This window comes from Ambystoma mexicanum, chromosome 3q (assembly GCF_040938575.1).
Source record: "Ambystoma mexicanum isolate Mex_15411 chromosome 3q, UKY_AmexF1_1, whole genome shotgun sequence".
Classification (NCBI taxonomy): Eukaryota; Metazoa; Chordata; class Amphibia; order Caudata; family Ambystomatidae; genus Ambystoma; species Ambystoma mexicanum.
This window is the reverse complement of record NC_090926.1, coordinates 1,114,245,199-1,114,264,409: the sequence shown is the minus strand read 5'-3', so window position 1 is coordinate 1,114,264,409 and position 19,211 is coordinate 1,114,245,199. Positions and strand designations below refer to the sequence as shown.

At 49.5% G+C, this 19,211-nt stretch overlaps 1 protein-coding gene across 1 annotated transcript; it reads right to left on the bottom strand.

Moving 5' to 3' along the window:
- Positions 1-16,122: 16,122 nt before the first annotated feature.
- On the bottom strand, positions 16,123-18,895 carry LOC138448060 (putative per-hexamer repeat protein 5). Its single transcript, XM_069604600.1, has 4 exons — positions 18,794-18,895; positions 17,804-18,616; positions 17,458-17,746; positions 16,123-16,445 (listed from the first exon to the last, which is right to left on the bottom strand). Exons 1-4 carry the CDS (start codon positions 18,893-18,895, stop codon positions 16,123-16,125), a joined length of 1,527 nt encoding a protein of 508 aa, XP_069460701.1.
- Positions 18,896-19,211: the final 316 nt, after the last annotated feature.

Below are 19,211 nucleotides of genomic sequence, written 5' to 3'. Positions count from 1 at the left end.
TCTGATCAATAGTAGTGCTGGTGCCCACATTCTGCTCAATACCATTGCTGATGCCTGCATTCTGCTAAATACCAGTGCTGATGACCGCGCCCTGCTCAATACCAGTGCTGGTCCCCACATTTTGCTAAATTCCAATGCTGGTGCCCACATTCTGCTCAATTCCAGTGCTGCTGCTTACATTCTGCTCAGTACCAGTGCTGCTGCCCACATTCTGCTCAATACAAGTGCTGGTGCTCACATTCCTCTCCATTCCAATGCTGGTGCCCACATTCTGCTCAATTCCAGTGCTGATGCCTACATTCTGCTCAATTCCAGTGCTGCTGCTCACATTCTGCTCAATTTCAATGCTGGTGCCCACATTCTGCTCAATACCAGTGCTGATGCCGGCATTATGCTCAATACCAGGGATGGTGCCCACATTCTACTCAATACTAGTGCTGATGCCCGCATTCTGCTCAATACCAGTGCTGATGCCCACATTCTGCTCAATTCCAATGCTGATTCCCACATTCTGCTAAATTCCAGTGCTGGTGCCCACATTTTGCTCAATACCAGTGCTGATGCCCGCATTCTGCTCAATTCCACTGCTGATGCCCACATTCTGCTCAGTTCCAGTGCTGCTGCTCACATTCTGCTCAGTACCAGTGCTGATGCCCACATTCCGCTCAATACCAGTGCAGGTGCCCACATTCTGCTCAATACCACTGCTGACACCCACATTCTGCTAAATACCAGTGCTGATGCCTATTCTGCTGAATACCACTATTGATGCCCGCATTCTGCTCAATACCAGTGCTGATGCCCACATTCTGCTTCATACCAGTGCTGTTGACCGCATTCTGCTCAATACCATTGCTGATGCCCGCATTCTTCTCAATTCCAGTGCTGCTGCTCACATTCTGCTCAATACCAGTGCTGGTGTCCACATTCTGCTCAATACCAGTGGTGCTGCTCATATTCTGCTCAATACCAGTGCCGATGCCTAGGTTCTTCTTAATACCAGTGCTGATGTCCACGTTCTACTCATTACATTTGCTAATGCCTGCATTCTGCTAAATACCATTGCTCATGCCCACAATCTACTAAATACCAGTGCTGATGCCCACATTCTGGTCAATACCAGTGATGAGGCCCACATTCTGGTCAATACCAGTGCTGATGCCCACATTCTGCTCAATCCCTGTGTCAATGTGCACATTCTGCTCAATACCAGTGCTGATGCCCACATTCTGCTCAATACCAGTGCTGATGCCCACATTCTTCTGAATTCCAAAGCTGCTGCCCACATTCTGCTCAATTCCAATGCTGGTGCCCACATTCTGCCTAATCCCAGTGCTGGTGCCCACATTCTGCTCAATTTCAATGCTGGTGCCCACAGTCTGCTAAATTCCAGTGCTGGTGCCCACATTTTGCTCAATACCAGAGCTGATGCCCGATTTCTGCTCAATTCCAGTGCTGCTGCTCACATTCCGCTCAATACCTCTGCTGGTGCCCACATTCTGCTCAATACCAATGCTGCTGCTCACATTCTGCTCAGCACCAGTGCTGATGCCCACATTCCGCTCAATACCAGTTCTGGTGCCCACATTTTGCTCAATACCACTGCTGGCACCCACATTCTGCTCAATACCAGTGCTGATGCCTGTTCTGCAGAATACCACTGTTGATGCCCGCATTCTGCTCAATACCAGTGCTGATGCCCGCATTCTGCTCAATTCCAGTGCTGCTGTTCACATTCTGCTCAATACCAGTGCTGGTGTCCACATTCTGCTCAATACCAGTGCTGATGCCTAATATTCTGCTAAATACCACTGCTGATGGTGCTCAATACCACTGCTGATGCCCACATTCTGCTCAATACCAGTGCTGATGCCCACATTATGCTCAATACCAGTGCTGATGCCCGCATTCTGCTCAATTCCAATGCTGCTGCTCATATTCTGCTCAATACCAGTGCCGATGCCCACATTCTTCTCAATACCCGTGCTGATGCCCACATTCTGCTCATTACGTTTGCTAATGCCTGCATTCTGCTAAATACCAGTAATCATGCCCACATTCTACTAAATACCAGTGCTAGTGCCCACATTCTGCTAAATGCCAGTGCTGGTGCCCACATTCTGCTCAATACCAGTGCTGATGCCCACATTATGGTGAATACCAGTGCCGAGGCCCGCATTCTGTTCAATACCAGTGCTGATGCCCACATTCTGCTCAATACCTGTGCCGACGTGCACATTCTGCTCAATACCAGTGCTGGTGCCCACATTCTGCTCAATACCAGTGCTGATGCCCACATTCTTCTGAATTCCAAAGCTGGTGCCCGCATTCTGCTCAATTCCAGCGCTGGTGCCCACATTCTGCTCAATACCACTACTGGAACCCACATTCTGCTCAATACCAGTGCCGGTGTCCACATTCTGCTCAATTCCAGTGCTGATGCCCACATTCTGCTCAATACCAGTGCTAATACTCACATTCTGATCAATAGCAGTGCTGATGTCCACATTCTGCTCAATTTCAGTGCTGATGTCCACATTCTGCTCAATTTCAGTGCTGGTGCCCACCTTCTGCTCAATACCATTGCTGATGCCTGCATTCTGCTAAATACCAGTGATGATGACCACGTTCTGCTCAATACCGGTCCTGGCGCCCACATTCTGCTCAATAACAGTGCTGATGCCTGCATTCTGATCAATACCAGTGCTGATTCCCGCATTCTGCTAAATACCAGTGCTGGTCCCCACATCCTGCTAAATTCCAATGCTGGTGCCCACATTCTGCTCAATTCCAGTGCTGGTGCCCACATTCTGCTCAATACCAGTGCTGATGCCCACATTCTGCTCAATACCAGTGCTGGTGCTCACATTCTGCTCAATTCCAGTGCTGCTGCTCACATTCTGCTCAATACCAGTGCTGATGCCCACATTCCGCTCAATACCAGTGCTGGTGCCCACATTCTGCTCATTACCACTGCTGGCACCCACATTCTGCTCAATACCAGTGCTGATGCCTGTTCTGCTGAATACCACTGTTGATGCCCGCATTCTGCTCAATACCAGTGCTGATGCCCACATTCTGCTTCATACCAGTGCTGATGACCACATTCTGCTCAATACCAATGCTGATGCCCGCATTCTGCTCAATTCCAGTGCTGCTGCTCACATTCTGCTCAATATCAGTGCTGGTGTCCACATTCTGCTCAATACCAGTGCTGATGCCTAATATTCTGCTAAATACCAGTGCTGATGCCCACATTATGCTCAATACCAGTGCTGATGCCCGCATTCTGCTCAATTCCAATGCTGCTGCTCATATTCTGCTCAATACCAGTGCCGATGCCCACGTTCTTCTAAATACCCGTGCTGATGCCCACGTTCTGCTCATTACGTTTGCTAATGCCTGCATTCTGCTAAATACCAGTGCTCATGCCCACATTCTGCTAAATACCAGTGCTGGTGCCCACATTCTGCTCAATACCAGTGCTGGTGCCCACATTCTGCTCAATGCCAGTGCTGATGCCCACATTCTTCTGAATTCCAAAGCTGGTGCCACATTCTGCTCAATTTCAGCGCTGGTGCCCACATTCTGCTCAATACCAGTGCTGATGCCCACATTCTTCTGAATTCCAAAGCTGGTGCCGCATTGTGCTCAATTCCAGCGCTGGTGCCCACATTCTGCTCAATACCAGTGCTGGTGCCCACAGTCTGCTCAATTCCAATGCTGGTGCCCACATTCTGCCTAATTCCAGTGCTGGTGCCCACATTCTGCTCAATTCCAATGCTGTTGCCCACATTCTGCTAAATTCCAGTGCTGGTGCCCACATTTTGCTCAATACCAATGCTGCTGCTCACATTCTGCTCAGTACCAGTGCTGATGCCGACATTCCGCTCAATACCAGTGCTGGTGCCCACCTTCTGCTCAATACCACTGCTGGCACCCACATTCTGCTCAATACCACTGCTGATGCCTATTCTGCTGAATGCCACTGTCGATGCCCGCATTCTTCTCAATACCACTGCTGATGCCCACATTCTGCTCAATACCACTGCTGGCGCCCACATTCTGCTCAATACCAGTGCTGATGCCTATTCGGCTGAATACCACTGTTGATTCCCGCATTCTGCTCAATACCATTGCTGATTGCCACATTCTTCTCAATGCCACTGCTGATGCCCGCATTCTGCTTAATTCCAGTGCTGCTGCTCACATTCTGCTCAATACCAAGTGCTGATGCCCCCATTACATTCCGCTCAATACCAGTGCTGGTGTCCACATTCTGCTCAATACCACTACTGGCACCGACATTCTGCTCAATACCAGTGCTGATGCCTAATATTCTGCTAAATACCAGTGCTGCTGCCCGCATTGTGCTCAATACCAGTTCTGATGGCCACATTCTGCTCACTACCAGTGCTGATGCCCACATTATGCTCAACACCAGTGCTGATGCCCGCAATCTGCTCAATTCCAATGCTGCTGCTCATATTCTGCTCAATACCAGTGCCGATGCCCACGTTCTTCTCAATACCCGTGCTGATGCCCACGTTCTGCTCATTACGTTTGCTAATGCCTGCATTCTGATAAATACCAGTGCTCATGCCCACATTCTGCTAAATACCAGTGCTAGTGCCCACATTCTGCTAAATACCAGTACTGGTGCCCACATTCTGCTCAATACCAGTGCTGATGCCCACATTCTGCTCAATACCAGTGCTGATGCCCACATTCTACTGAATTCCAATGCTGGTGCCCACATTCTGCTAAATTCCAGTGCTGGTGCCCACATTTTGCTCAATACCAGTGCTGATGACACCATTCTGCTCAATTCCAGTGCTGCTGCTCACATTCTGCTCAATACCACTGCTGATGCCCACATTCTGCTCAATTCCAGTGCTGCTGCTCACATTCTGCTCAGTACCAGTGCTGATGCCCACATTCCGGTCAATACCAGTGCTGATGCCTATTCTGCTGAATACCACTGTTGATACCCACATTCTGATCAATAGTAGTGCTGGTGCCCACACTCTGCTCATTACCAGTGCTGATGTCCACCTTCTGCTCAATTCCAGTGCTGGTGCCCACATTCTGCTCAATACCATTGCTGATGCCTGCATTCTGCTAAATACCAGTGCTGATGACCGCGCCCTGCTCAATACCAGTGCTGGTCCCCACATTTTGCTAAATTCCAATGCTGGTGCCCACATTCTGCTCAATTCCAGTGCTGCTGCTTACATTCTGCTCAGTACCAGTGCTGCTGCCCACATTCTGCTCAATACAAGTGCTGGTGCTCACATTCCTCTCCATTCCAATGCTGGTGCCCACATTCTGCTCAATTCCAGTGCTGATGCCTACATTCTGCTCAATTCCAGTGCTGCTGCTCACATTCTGCTCAATTTCAATGCTGGTGCCCACATTCTGCTCAATACCAGTGCTGATGCCGGCATTCTGCTCAATACCAGTGATGGTGCCCACATTCTACTCAATACTAGTGCTGATGCCCGCATTCTGCTCAATACCAGTGCTGATGCCCACATTCTGCTCAATTCCAATGCTGATTCCCACATTCTGCTAAATTCCAGTGCTGGTGCCCACATTTTGCTCAATACCAGTGCTGATGCCCGCATTCTGCTCAATTCCACTGCTGATGCCCACATTCTGCTCAGTTCCAGTGCTGCTGCTCACATTCTGCTCAGTACCAGTGCTGATGCCCACATTCCGCTCAATACCAGTGCAAGTGCCCACATTCTGCTCAATACCACTGCTGACACCCACATTCTGCTAAATACCTTTGCTGATGCCTATTCTGCTGAATACCACTGTTGATGCCCGCATTCTGCTCAATACCAGTGCTGATGCCCACATTCTGCTTCATACCAGTGCTGTTGACCGCATTCTGCTCAATACCATTGCTGATGCCCGCATTCTTCTCAATTCCAGTGCTGCTGCTCACATTCTGCTCAATACCAGTGCTGGTGTCCACATTCTGCTCAATACCAGTGGTGCTGCTCATATTCTGCTCAATACCAGTGCCGATGCCTAGGTTCTTCTCAATACCAGTGCTGATGTCCACGTTCTACTCATTACATTTGCTAATGCCTGCATTCTGCTAAATACCATTGCTCATGCCCACAATCTACTAAATACCAGTGCTGATGCCCACATTCTGGTCAATACCAGTGATGAGGCCCACATTCTGGTCAATACCAGTGCTGATGCCCACATTCTGCTCAATCCCTGTGTCAATGTGCACATTCTGCTCAATACCAGTGCTGATGCCCACATTCTGCTCAATACCAGTGCTGATGCCCACATTCTTCTGAATTCCAAAGCTGCTGCCCACATTCTGCTCAATTCCAATGCTGGTGCCCACATTCTGCCTAATCCCAGTGCTGGTGCCCACATTCTGCTCAATTCCAATGCTGGTGCCCACAGTCTGCTAAATTCCAGTGCTGGTGCCCACATTTTGCTCAATACCAGAGCTGATGCCCGATTTCTGCTCAATTCCAGTGCTGCTGCTCACATTCCGCTCAATACCTCTGCTGGTGCCCACATTCTGCTCAATACCAATGCTGCTGCTCACATTCTGCTCAGCACCAGTGCTGATGCCCACATTCCGCTCAATACCAGTTCTGGTGCCCACATTCTGCTCAATACCACTGCTGGCACCCACATTCTGCTCAATACCAGTGCTGATGCCTGTTCTGCAGAATACCACTGTTGATGCCCGCATTCTGCTCAATACCAGTGCTGATGCCCGCATTCTGCTCAATTCCAGTGCTGCTGTTCACATTCTGCTCAATACCAGTGCTGGTGTCCACATTCTGCTAAATTCCAGTGCTGGTGCCCACATTTTGCTCAATACCAGTGCTGATGACACCATTCTGCTCAATTCCAGTGCTGCTGCTCACATTCTGCTCAATACCACTGCTGATGCCCACATTCTGCTCAATTCCAGTGCTGCTGCTCACATTCTGCTCAGTACCAGTGCTGATGCCCACATTCCGGTCAATACCAGTGCTGATGCCTATTCTGCTGAATACCACTGTTGATACCCACATTCTGATCAATAGTAGTGCTGGTGCCCACACTCTGCTCATTACCAGTGCTGATGTCCACCTTCTGCTCAATTCCAGTGCTGGTGCCCACATTCTGCTCAATACCATTGCTGATGCCTGCATTCTGCTAAATACCAGTGCTGATGACCGCGCCCTGCTCAATACCAGTGCTGGTCCCCACATTTTGCTAAATTCCAATGCTGGTGCCCACATTCTGCTCAATTCCAGTGCTGCTGCTTACATTCTGCTCAGTACCAGTGCTGCTGCCCACATTCTGCTCAATACAAGTGCTGGTGCTCACATTCCTCTCCATTCCAATGCTGGTGCCCACATTCTGCTCAATTCCAGTGCTGATGCCTACATTCTGCTCAATTCCAGTGCTGCTGCTCACATTCTGCTCAATTTCAATGCTGGTGCCCACATTCTGCTCAATACCAGTGCTGATGCCGGCATTCTGCTCAATACCAGTGATGGTGCCCACATTCTACTCAATACTAGTGCTGATGCCCGCATTCTGCTCAATACCAGTGCTGATGCCCACATTCTGCTCAATTCCAATGCTGATTCCCACATTCTGCTAAATTCCAGTGCTGGTGCCCACATTTTGCTCAATACCAGTGCTGATGCCCGCATTCTGCTCAATTCCACTGCTGATGCCCACATTCTGCTCAGTTCCAGTGCTGCTGCTCACATTCTGCTCAGTACCAGTGCTGATGCCCACATTCCGCTCAATACCAGTGCAAGTGCCCACATTCTGCTCAATACCACTGCTGACACCCACATTCTGCTAAATACCTTTGCTGATGCCTATTCTGCTGAATACCACTGTTGATGCCCGCATTCTGCTCAATACCAGTGCTGATGCCCACATTCTGCTTCATACCAGTGCTGTTGACCGCATTCTGCTCAATACCATTGCTGATGCCCGCATTCTTCTCAATTCCAGTGCTGCTGCTCACATTCTGCTCAATACCAGTGCTGGTGTCCACATTCTGCTCAATACCAGTGGTGCTGCTCATATTCTGCTCAATACCAGTGCCGATGCCTAGGTTCTTCTCAATACCAGTGCTGATGTCCACGTTCTACTCATTACATTTGCTAATGCCTGCATTCTGCTAAATACCATTGCTCATGCCCACAATCTACTAAATATCAGTGCTGATGCCCACATTCTGGTCAATACCAGTGATGAGGCCCACATTCTGGTCAATACCAGTGCTGATGCCCACATTCTGCTCAATCCCTGTGTCAATGTGCACATTCTGCTCAATACCAGTGCTGATGCCCACATTCTGCTCAATACCAGTGCTGATGCCCACATTCTTCTGAATTCCAAAGCTGCTGCCCACATTCTGCTCAATTCCAATGCTGGTGCCCACATTCTGCCTAATCCCAGTGCTGGTGCCCACATTCTGCTCAATTCCAATGCTGGTGCCCACAGTCTGCTAAATTCCAGTGCTGGTGCCCACATTTTGCTCAATACCAGAGCTGATGCCCGATTTCTGCTCAATTCCAGTGCTGCTGCTCACATTCCGCTCAATACCTCTGCTGGTGCCCACATTCTGCTCAATACCAATGCTGCTGCTCACATTCTGCTCAGCACCAGTGCTGATGCCCACATTCCGCTCAATACCAGTTCTGGTGCCCACATTCTGCTCAATACCACTGCTGGCACCCACATTCTGCTCAATACCAGTGCTGATGCCTGTTCTGCAGAATACCACTGTTGATGCCCGCATTCTGCTCAATACCAGTGCTGATGCCCGCATTCTGCTCAATTCCAGTGCTGCTGTTCACATTCTGCTCAATACCAGTGCTGGTGTCCACATTCTGCTCAATACCAGTGCTGATGCCTAATATTCTGCTAAATACCACTGCTGATGGTGCTCAATACCACTGCTGATGGCCACATTCTGCTCAATACCAGTGCTGATGCCCACATTATGCTCAATACCAGTGCTGATGCCCGCATTCTGCTCAATTCCAATGCTGCTGCTCATATTCTGCTCAATACCAGTGCCGATGCCCACATTCTTCTCAATACCCGTGCTGATGCCCACATTCTGCTCATTACGTTTGCTAATGCCTGCATTCTGCTAAATACCAGTAATCATGCCCACATTCTACTAAATACCAGTGCTAGTGCCCACATTCTGCTAAATGCCAGTGCTGGTGCCCACATTCTGCTCAATACCAGTGCTGATGCCCACATTATGGTGAATACCAGTGCCGAGGCCCGCATTCTGTTCAATACCAGTGCTGATGCCCACATTCTGCTCAATACCTGTGCCGACGTGCACATTCTGCTCAATACCAGTGCTGGTGCCCACATTCTGCTCAATACCAGTGCTGATGCCCACATTCTTCTGAATTCCAAAGCTGGTGCCCGCATTCTGCTCAATTCCAGCGCTGGTGCCCACATTCTGCTCAATACCACTACTGGAACCCACATTCTGCTCAATACCAGTGCCGGTGTCCACATTCTGCTCAATTCCAGTGCTGATGCCCACATTCTGCTCAATACCAGTGCTAATACTCACATTCTGATCAATAGCAGTGCTGATGTCCACATTCTGCTCAATTTCAGTGCTGATGTCCACATTCTGCTCAATTTCAGTGCTGGTGCCCACCTTCTGCTCAATACCATTGCTGATGCCTGCATTCTGCTAAATACCAGTGATGATGACCACGTTCTGCTCAATACCGGTCCTGGCGCCCACATTCTGCTCAATAACAGTGCTGATGCCTGCATTCTGATCAATACCAGTGCTGATTCCCGCATTCTGCTAAATACCAGTGCTGGTCCCCACATCGTGCTAAATTCCAATGCTGGTGCCCACATTCTGCTCAATTCCAGTGCTGGTGCCCACATTCTGCTCAATACCAGTGCTGATGCCCACATTCTGCTCAATACCAGTGCTGGTGCTCACATTCTGCTCAATTCCAGTGCTGCTGCTCACATTCTGCTCAATACCAGTGCTGATGCCCACATTCCGCTCAATACCAGTGCTGGTGCCCACATTCTGCTCATTACCACTGCTGGCACCCACATTCTGCTCAATACCAGTGCTGATGCCTGTTCTGCTGAATACCACTGTTGATGCCCGCATTCTGCTCAATACCAGTGCTGATGCCCACATTCTGCTTCATACCAGTGCTGATGACCACATTCTGCTCAATACCAATGCTGATGCCCGCATTCTGCTCAATTCCAGTGCTGCTGCTCACATTCTGCTCAATATCAGTGCTGGTGTCCACATTCTGCTCAATACCAGTGCTGATGCCTAATATTCTGCTAAATACCAGTGCTGATGCCCACATTATGCTCAATACCAGTGCTGATGCCCGCATTCTGCTCAATTCCAATGCTGCTGCTCATATTCTGCTCAATACCAGTGCCGATGCCCACGTTCTTCTAAATACCCGTGCTGATGCCCACGTTCTGCTCATTATGTTTGCTAATGCCTGCATTCTGCTAAATACCAGTGCTCATGCCCACATTCTGCTAAATACCAGTGCTGGTGCCCACATTCTGCTCAATACCAGTGCTGGTGCCCACATTCTGCTCAATGCCAGTGCTGATGCCCACATTCTTCTGAATTCCAAAGCTGGTGCCGCATTCTGCTCAATTCCAGCGCTGGTGCCCACATTCTGCTCAATACCAGTGCTGATGCCCACATTCTGCTCAATACCAATGCTGATGCCCACATTCTTCTGAATTCCAAAGCTGGTGCCGCATTGTGCTCAATTCCAGCGCTGGTGCCCACATTCTGCTCAATAACAGTGCTGTTGCCCACATTCTGCTCAATTCCAATGCTGGTGCCCACATTCTGCCTAATTCCAGTGCTGGTGCCCACATTCTGCTCAATTCCAATGCTGGTGCCCACATTCTACTAAATTCCAGTGCTGTTTCCCACATTCTGCTCAATACCAATGCTGCTGCTCACATTCTGCTCAGTACCAGTGCTGATGCCGACATTCCGCTCAATACCAGTGCTGGTGCCCACCTTCTGCTCAATACCACTGCTGGCACCCACATTCTGCTCAATACCACTGCTGATGCCTATTCTGCTGAATGCCACTGTTGATGCCCGCATTCTGCTCAATACCACTGCTGATGCCCACATTCTGCTCAATACCACTGCTGGCGCCCACATTCTGCTCAATACCAGTGCTGATGCCTATTCGGCTGAATACCACTGTTGATTCCCGCATTCTGCTCAATACCATTGCTGATTGCCACATTCTGCTCAATGCCACTGCTGATGCCCGCATTCTGCTCAATTCCAGTGCTGCTGCTCACAATCTGCTCAATACCACTACTGGCACCGACATTCTGCTCAATACCAGTGCTGATGCCTAATATTCTGCTAAATACCAGTGCTGCTGCCCGCATTGTGCTCAATACCAGTTCTGATGGCCACATTCTGCTCAATACCAGTGCTGATGCCCACATTATGCTCAATACCAGTGCTGATGCCCGCAATCTGCTCAATTCCAATGCTGCTGCTCATATTCTGCTCAATACCTCTGCTGGTGCCCACATTCTGCTCAATACCAATGCTGCTGCTCACATTCTGCTCAGCACCAGTGCTGATGCCCACATTCCGCTCAATACCAGTTCTGGTGCCCACATTCTGCTCAATACCACTGCTGGCACCCACATTCTGCTCAATACCAGTGCTGATGCCTGTTCTGCAGAATACCACTGTTGATGCCCGCATTCTGCTCAATACCAGTGCTGATGCCCGCATTCTGCTCAATTCCAGTGCTGCTGTTCACATTCTGCTCAATACCAGTGCTGGTGTCCACATTCTGCTCAATACCAGTGCTGATGCCTAATATTCTGCTAAATACCACTGCTGATGGTGCTCAATACCACTGCTGATGGCCACATTCTGCTCAATACCAGTGCTGATGCCCACATTATGCTCAATACCAGTGCTGATGCCCGCATTCTGCTCAATTCCAATGCTGCTGCTCATATTCTGCTCAATACCAGTGCCGATGCCCACATTCTTCTCAATACCCGTGCTGATGCCCACATTCTGCTCATTACGTTTGCTAATGCCTGCATTCTGCTAAATACCAGTAATCATGCCCACATTCTACTAAATACCAGTGCTAGTGCCCACATTCTGCTAAATGCCAGTGCTGGTGCCCACATTCTGCTCAATACCAGTGCTGATGCCCACATTATGGTGAATACCAGTGCCGAGGCCCGCATTCTGTTCAATACCAGTGCTGATGCCCACATTCTGCTCAATACCTGTGCCGACGTGCACATTCTGCTCAATACCAGTGCTGGTGCCCACATTCTGCTCAATACCAGTGCTGATGCCCACATTCTTCTGAATTCCAAAGCTGGTGCCCGCATTCTGCTCAATTCCAGCGCTGGTGCCCACATTCTGCTCAATACCACTACTGGAACCCACATTCTGCTCAATACCAGTGCCGGTGTCCACATTCTGCTCAATTCCAGTGCTGATGCCCACATTCTGCTCAATTCCAGTGCTGATGCCCACATTCTGCTCAATACCAGTGCTGATGTCCAAATTCTGATCAATAGCAGTGCTGATGTCCACATTCTGCTCAATTTCAGTGCTGATGTCCACCTTCTGCTCAATACCATTGCTGATGCCTGCATTCTGCTAAATACCATTGCTGATGCCTGCATTCTGCTAAATACCAGTGATGATGACCACGTTCTGCTCAATACCGGTCCTGGCACCCACATTCTGCTCAATAACAGTGCTGATGCCTGCATTCTGCTAAATACCAGTGCTGGTCCCCACATCCTGCTAAATACCAGTGCTGGTCCCCACATCCTGCTAAATTCCAATGCTGGTGCCCACATTCTGCTCAATACCAGTGCTGATGCCCACATTCTGCTCAATACCAGTGCTGATGCCCACATTCTGCTCAATACCAGTGCTGGTGCTCACATTCTGCTCAATTCCAGTGCTGCTGCTCACATTCTGCTCAATACCAGTGCTGATGCCCACATTCCGCTCAATACCAGTGCTGGTGCCCACATTCTGCTCATTACCACTGCTGGCACCCACATTCTGCTCAATACCAGTGCTGATGCCTGTTCTGCTGAATACCACTGTTGATGCCCGCATTCTGCTCAATACCAGTGCTGATGCCCACATTCTGCTTCACACCAGTGCTGATGACCACATTCTGCTCAATACCAATGCTGATGCCCGCATTCTGCTCAATTCCAGTGCTGCTGCTCACATTCTGCTCAATATCAGTGCTGATGTCCACATTCTGCTCAATTTCAGTGCTGGTGCCCACCTTCTGCTCAATACCATTGCTGATGCCTGCATTCTGCTAAATACCAGTGATGATGACCACGTTCTGCTCAATACCGGTCCTGGCGCCCACATTCTGCTCAATAACAGTGCTGATGCCTGCATTCTGATCAATACCAGTGCTGATTCCCGCATTCTGCTAAATACCAGTGCTGGTCCCCACATCCTGCTAAATTCCAATGCTGGTGCCCACATTCTGCTCAATTCCAGTGCTGGTGCCCACATTCTGCTCAATACCAGTGCTGATGCCCACATTCTGCTCAATACCAGTGCTGGTGCTCACATTCTGCTCAATTCCAGTGCTGCTGCTCACATTCTGCTCAATACCAGTGCTGATGCCCACATTCCGCTCAATACCAGTGCTGGTGCCCACATTCTGCTCATTACCACTGCTGGCACCCACATTCTGCTCAATACCAGTGCTGATGCCTGTTCTGCTGAATACCACTGTTGATGCCCGCATTCTGCTCAATACCAGTGCTGATGCCCACATTCTGCTTCATACCAGTGCTGATGACCACATTCTGCTCAATACCAATGCTGATGCCCGTATTCTGCTCAATTCCAGTGCTGCTGCTCACATTCTGCTCAATATCAGGACTGGTGTCCACATTCTGCTCAATACCAGTGCTGATGCCTAATATTCTGCTAAATACCAGTGCTGATGCCCACATTATGCTCAATACCAGTGCTGATGCCCGCATTCTGCTCAATTCCAATGCTGCTGCTCATATTCTGCTCAATACCAGTGCCGATGCCCACGTTCTTCTAAATACCCGTGCTGATGCCCACGTTCTGCTCATTATGTTTGCTAATGCCTGCATTCTGCTAAATACCAGTGCTCATGCCCACATTCTGCTAAATACCAGTGCTGGTGCCCACATTCTGCTCAATACCAGTGCTGGTGCCCACATTCTGCTCAATGCCAGTGCTGATGCCCACATTCTTCTGAATTCCAAAGCTGGTGCCGCATTCTGCTCAATTCCAGCGCTGGTGCCCACATTCTGCTCAATACCAGTGCTGATGCCCACATTCTGCTCAATACCAGTGCTGATGCCCACATTCTTCTGAATTCCAAAGCTGGTGCCGCATTGTGCTCAATTCCAGCGCTGGTGCCCACATTCTGCTCAATAACAGTGCTGGTGCCCACATTCTGCTCAATTCCAATGCTGGTGCCCACATTCTGCCTAATTCCAGTGCTGGTGCCCACATTCTGCTCAATTCCAATGCTGGTGCCCACATTCTACTAAATTCCAGTGCTGTTTCCCACATTCTGCTCAATACCAATGCTGCTGCTCACATTCTGCTCAGTACCAGTGCTGATGCCGACATTCCGCTCAATACCAGTGCTGGTGCCCACCTTCTGCTCAATACCACTGCTGGCACTCACATTCTGCTCAATACCACTGCTGATGCCTATTCTGCTGAATGCCACTGTTGATGCCCGCATTCTGCTCAATACCACTGCTGATGCCCACATTCTGCTCAATACCACTGCTGGCGCCCACATTCTGCTCAATACCAGTGCTGATGCCTATTCGGCTGAATACCACTGTTGATTCCCGCATTCTGCTCAATACCATTGCTGATTGCCACATTCTGCTCAATGCCACTGCTGATGCCCGCATTCTGCTCAATTCCAGTGCTGCTGCTCACAATCTGCTCAATACCACTACTGGCACCGACATTCTGCTCAATACCAGTGCTGATGCCTAATATTCTGCTAAATACCAGTGCTGCTGCCCGCATTGTGCTCAATACCAGTTCTGATGGCCACATTCTGCTCAATACCAGTGCTGATGCCCACATTATGCTCAATACCAGTGCTGATGCCCGCAATCTGCTCAATTCCAATGCTGCTGCTCATATTCTGCTCAATACCAGTGCCGATGCCCACGTTCTTCTCAATACCCGTGCTGATGCCCACGTTCTGCTCATTACGTTTGCTAATGCCTGCATTCTGATAAATACCAGTGCTCATGCCCACATTCTGCTAAATACCAGTGCTAGTGCCCACATTCTGCTAAATACCAGTACTGGTGCCCACATTCTGCTCAATACCAGTGCTGATGCCCACATTCTGGTCAATACCAGTGCTGAGGCCCACATTCTGTTCAATACCAGTGCTGATACCCACATTCTGCTCAATACCAGTGCTGATGCGCACATTCTTCTGAATTCCAAAGCTGGTGCCCGCATTCTGCTCAATTCCAGCGCTGGTGCCCACATTCTGCTCAATACCAGTGCTGGTGTCCACATTCTGCTCAATACCAGTGATGATGCCCACATTCTGCTCAATACCAGTGCTGATGCCCACATTCTTCTGAATTCCAAAGCTGGTGCCCGCATTCTGCTCAATTCCAGCGCTGGTGCCCACATTCTGCTCAATACCAGTGCTGATGTCCACATTCTGCTCAATACCAGTGATGATGCCCACATTCTGCTCAATTCCAATGCTGGTGCCCACATTCTGCATAATTCCAGTGCTGGTGCCCACATTCTGCTCAATTCCAATGCTGGTGGCCACATTCTGCTCAATACCAGTGCTGATGCCCACATTCCGCTCAATAACAGTGATGGTGCCCACTTTCTGCTCAATACCTGTGCTGGTGCCCACATTCTGCTCAATACCAATGCTGCTGCTCACATTCTGCTCAATACCAGTGCCGGTGCCCACATTCCGCTCAATACCAGTGCTGGTGCCCACATTCTGCTCAATATCACTGCTGGCACCCACATTCTGCTCAATACCACTGTTGATGCCTATTCTGTTGAATACCAGTGTTTATGCCCGCATTCTCCTCAATACCACTGCTTATGCCCACATTGTGCTTAATACCACTGCTGATGCCCGCATTCTGCTCAATTCCAGTGCTGATGCCCACATTATGCTTAATTCCAGTTCTGCTGCTCACATTCTGCTCAACACCAGTGCTGATGCCCACATTCCGCTCAATACCATTGCTGGTGTCCACATTCTGCTCAATACCAGTGCTGATGCCCACATTCTGCTCAATACCAGTCCTGATGCCCACATTATGCTCAATACAGTGCTGATGCCCGCATTCTGCTTAATTCCAGTGCTGCTGCTCATATTCTCCTCAATACCAGTGCTGATGCCCACGTTCTTCTCAATACCAGTGCGGATGCCAACGTTCTGCTCATTACGAGTGCTAATGCCTGCATTCTGCTAAATACCAGTGCTCATGCCCACATTCTGCTAAATACCAGTGCTGGTGCCCACATTCTGCTTAATACCAGTGCTGATGCCCACATTCTGGTCAATACCAGTGCTGAGGCCCACATTCTGTTCAATACAAGTGCTGATGCCCACATTCTGCTCAATTCCAGTGCTGCTGCTTACATTCTGCTCAATACCAGTGCTGATGCCCACATTCTGCTCAATACCAGAGCTGATGCCCATGCTCAATACCAGTGCTGATGCCCACGTTGTGCCCAATACCAGTGCTGATGCCTGCGTTCTGCTATATACCAGTGCTGATGCCCACGCTCAATACCAGTGCTGATGCCCGTGTTGTGCTCAATACCAGTGCAGATGCCAACATTCTGCTCAATACCAGTGCTGCTGCTCATATTCTGCTCAATACTAGTGCTGATGCTTCTATTCTGCTTAATACCAGTGCTGATGCCCGTATTCTGGTCAAACCAAGTGCTGATGCCCACGCTCAATACCAGTCCTGATGCCCACGTTGTGCCCAATAACAGTGCTGATGCCCGCGTTCTGCTCAATACCAGTGCTGATACCCACACTCAATACCAGTGCTGATGCCTGTGTTGTGCTCAATACCAGTGCTGATGCCCACATTCTGCTCAATACCAGTGCTGCTGCTCACATTCTGCTCAATATCAGTGCTGATGCCCACATTCTGCTCAATACCAGTGCTGATGCCCGCGTGCTGCTGAATACCAGTGCTGATGCCTAATATTCTGCTAAATACAAGTGCTGATGCCCGTATTCTGCTCAATACCAGTGCTGATGCCCACGTTCTGCTCAATACCACTGCTGGAACCCACATTCTGCTCAATACCAGTGCTGATGCCCGGGGTCTGCTCAATACCAGTGCTGATGCCCACATTCTGCTCAATACCTGTGCTGATGCCCACATTCTGCTCAATACCAGTGCTGGTGCTCACATTATGCTCAATACCAGTGCTAGTACCCACATTCTGCTCAATAACAGTGCTGGTGCCCACATTCTGCTCAATTCCAGTGCTGCTGCTCACATTCTGCTCAATACCAGTGCTGGTGCCCACATTATGGCCAATACCATTACTAGAGCCCACATTCTGCTCAATACCACTGCTGGAACCCACATTCTGCTCAATACCAGTGCTGGTGCCCACATTCTGCTCAATTCCAGTGCTGATGCCCACATTCTGCTCAATTCCAGTACTGCTGCTCACATTCTGCTCAATACCAGTGCTGATACCCACATTCTGATCAATAGCAGTGCTGGTGCCCACATTCTGCTCATTAGCAGTGCTGATGTCCACATTCTGCTCAATTCCAGTGCTGGTGCCCACATTATGCTCATTACCATTGCTGATGCCCACATTCTGCTCAGTTCCAGTGTTGGTGCCCACATTCTGCTCAATACCAGTGCTGATGCCCACATTCTGCTCGATTCCAGTGCTGCTGCTTACATTCTGCTCAGTACCAGTGCTGCTCCCCACATTCCGCTCAATACAAGTGCTGGTGCTCACATTCTTCTCAATTCCAATGCTGGTGCCCACATTCTGCTCAATTCCAGTGCTGATGCCTACATTCTGCTCAATTCCAGTGCTGCTGCTCACATTCTGCTCAATTCCAATGCTGGTGCCCACATTCTGCTCAATACCAGTGCTGATGCCCACATTCGTCTGAATTCCAAAGCTGGTGCCCGCATTCTGCTCAATTCCAGCGCTGGTGCCCACATTCTGCTCAATACCAGTGCTGCTGCTCACATTCTGCTCAATACCAGTGCTGGTGCCCACATTATGGGCAATACCATTGCTAGAGCCCACATTCTGCTCAATACCACTGCTGGAACCCACATTCTGCTCAATACCAGTGCCGGTGTCCACATTCTGCTCAATACCAGTGCTGATACTCACATTCTGATCAATAGCAGTGCTGGTGCCCACATTCTGCTCATTACCAGTGCTGATGTCCACATTCTGCTCAATTTCAGTGCTGGTGCCCACATTCTGCTCAATACCATTGCTGATGCCTGCATTCTGCTAAATACTAGTGATGCTGACCACGTTCTGCTCAATACCGATGCTGGCGCCCACATTCTGCTCAATAACAGTGCTGATGCCTGCATTCTGATCAATACCAGTGCTGATTCCCGCATTCTGCTAAATACCAGTGCTGGTCCCCACATCCTGCTAAATTCCAATGCTGGTGCCCACATTCTGCTCAATTCCAGTGCTGGTGCCCACATTCTGCTCAATACCAGTGCTGATGCACACATTCTGCTCAATACCAGTGCTGGTGCTCACATTCTGCTCCATTCCAGTGCTGCTGCTCACATTCTACTGAGTACCAGTGCTGATGCCCACATGCCGCTCAATACCAGTGCTGGTGCCCACATTCTGCTCATTACCACTGCTGGCACCCACATTCTGCTCAATACCAGTGCTGATGCCTGTTCTGCTGAATATCACTGTTGATGCCCGCATTCTGCTCAATACCAGTGCTGATGCCGACATTCTGCTTCATACCAGTGCTGATGACCACATTCTGCTCAATACCAATGCTGATGCCCGCATTCTGCTCAATTCCAGTGCTGCTGCTCACATTCTGCTCAATACCAGTGCTGATGCCTAA

What these genes read in the sequence shown, in the direction of transcription:
- LOC138448060 (XM_069604600.1), bottom strand. Translation starts at nt 18,895, where the DNA reads ATGGAGCAGAATGTGAGCACCAGCACTGGTATTGAGCAGAATGTGTGC. An exon ending in GCACTGGTATTGAGCAGAAT is followed by an intron (nt 17,747 to 17,803) that starts GTGAGCAGCAGT and finishes GGAATTGAGCAG; the next exon opens with AATGTGGGCACCAGCACTGG. An exon ending in GAATGTGGGCATCAGCACTG is followed by an intron (nt 16,446 to 17,457) that starts GTATTGAGCAGA and finishes GGAATTAAGCAG; the next exon opens with AATGCGGGCATCAGCACTGT.